At 46.9% G+C, this 1,980-nt stretch overlaps 1 protein-coding gene across 1 annotated transcript in view; it reads right to left on the reverse strand.

Moving 5' to 3' along the window:
* Nucleotides 1-1,477, reverse strand: part of SFXN4 (sideroflexin 4) — a 21,194-nt gene extending 19,717 nt beyond the window's left edge. The window contains exons 1-3 of the mRNA XM_019642913.1: nt 1,463-1,477; nt 1,090-1,116; nt 950-1,004 (exon numbers count right to left, since the gene is read on the reverse strand). Coding sequence (XP_019498458.1) covers nt 950-1,004; nt 1,090-1,116; nt 1,463-1,477 — 97 coding nt within the window. The remainder of the gene's footprint in view (nt 1-949; nt 1,005-1,089; nt 1,117-1,462) is intronic.
* Nucleotides 1,478-1,980: the final 503 nt, after the last annotated feature.

Raw genomic sequence — 1,980 nt, forward strand, 5'->3', positions numbered from 1 at the left:
AAGTCACACGGTGCCAGATCCAGTGAATAAGGTGGATGAGGACACACTGTAATGTTTTTATTTGACAGAAATTGCAGTACCAGAAACAAAGTGTGACACGGAGTCTTTCTGTTGTGATCAAACAATACGGTGCGGCCAAGTGCCATCCAACAGAAAGGCACGGATCTTCAATACAGGAAGTGGCACATGGAACCTTAGTAACAATGTATGACAAGTTTCAACTTGTTTGGTGGTTCGTCGGGTGTGAGCTACAGTTGAGAGAAGGTGTGTTTTAAAGTTTGCCATAAATCATCCTCCATCATGACAATGTTCCACGTTACACATCGTTTCTGGTACAGCAATTTCTGTCAAATAAAACCATTACAGTGTGTTCTCATCCACCTTATTCACCGGATCTGGCATCGTGCGACTTCTGGCTCTTCCCCAAAGTCAAAATGATTCAGGACATCAAGGCAGCCATGACAGCTAAACTAAAGACACTCACGAAAGAGGACTTCCAGGACTGCTTTAGAAAGTGGCAAGAACGATGGATAAGTGTGTTTGAAGCGAGGGGGAGTATTCTGAGGGGGGTTAATGACAATGTGTCTTTTGCTGTAATAATCTGTTTTCATTTGAACATTCACCATATTGTTTTATCACACCTCGTGCAAACCATCCGGGAAGTAGCTGTTCTTTGGGAACGATGGAGCAGGGCACAATTCAGCCCAGGCCTGTCCCCTCACTCCCAAATCCAGATCTTTCTACAGGACTGGACAGAGCTCAGGGCCCCAAATCCTGCTTTTCCCTACTGTCAACCCTAGACCCTTTCAACATTCTTTTTAAGCTGTGGTTTCCAGACTCACTGTCAGAAATCCTTCTAGGAAGAAAAACAATTAAAATAAGGCAGGCGGAGTTTTTTGTTACAAACCATATCTTCCCAGACCCCTTCTGAACATTAGAATCAGCTTACCTGCAGGTCGGAAAGGACTGGGGATGAGCTTGCTGTTGTCAGGATGCACTGTTGACTTCGAAAGGGTGAGCAGAAAGGTTAGTTTGATGTTTGGTTTTGTTATTTTAGGAGGCTAAAAATTAGGGAGGGGCCAAACTTACAAGACTTCTCTTCCAAGCTTCTTGTATCTAAAAAGAGAAAAAATAAGCAATAGTTTTTACAGCTGTCTTGGCAGCAAACAGATCTCACCAGTCTCATTAAAGGAGCTGCCTGTGCTCTACCTTTCAGAGAGTGAAGGGCCGAACTGTTCAATATCACACAGACAGAACAAATCAGAATAAATGAATCAAAAGGAGGAAGGAACAGACGAACTAACAACAAGCAAAGAGATGATCCACATAAAGAAAACGACCAAAACATGAAAAGGCCCTAAGTCTGACCTTGGGGAGGACTCAAGGCCAACATCTAACTTATCCCTCAGGTGAGACCCTGAATCCAGCCTGGCTCAGAGCAGCCTGTGTGCAGACAACACACCATGAGCCAAGTCATCTGCAACAGAGCCAGGCTGTGAGCCCAGAGGCCCAAACAAGCTCTTACAAAAACCAAGTTAGGGCAGGTCCAGTGGCACGTTGGTTAAGAGCTGGCTTGGGACCCCAGAGGGCCCCAGTTCAGATCCCACATATGAGGGCCAGTGACACTGCCCTCTACAGCTAAGATGTTGAACAACAGCTCAACCTGGAGCTGAGCTGCCGTTGAGTCCCCGGTGATGGTGTAGGCTGCAGTCCCTGCTGCAGTGGGTTGCCATGGGCTACCATGTGTAGCCAGCAGCCAGCATGAGCAGCCAGCAGCCACGGTGAGTGGCTGTTCAGAAGCCGGCGACTGATCTGCCTCGCCAGGGAAGAGCGCAATGATGGTGCCAACTTGGGCCAGTGAAGCAACAACCTCCACAACTGGACTGAAGAACAAAAGGACAGCAACTTGTCTGTTCCCCTTCCCCCAATTCCCCAGCGCTGTTCCCATCCCCCAATTTCCCAATAAAAATCTTTTAAAAA

Source organism: Hipposideros armiger, unplaced genomic scaffold (genome assembly GCF_001890085.2).
Source record: "Hipposideros armiger isolate ML-2016 unplaced genomic scaffold, ASM189008v1 scaffold_74, whole genome shotgun sequence".
Lineage (NCBI taxonomy): Eukaryota > Metazoa > Chordata > Mammalia > Chiroptera > Hipposideridae > Hipposideros > Hipposideros armiger.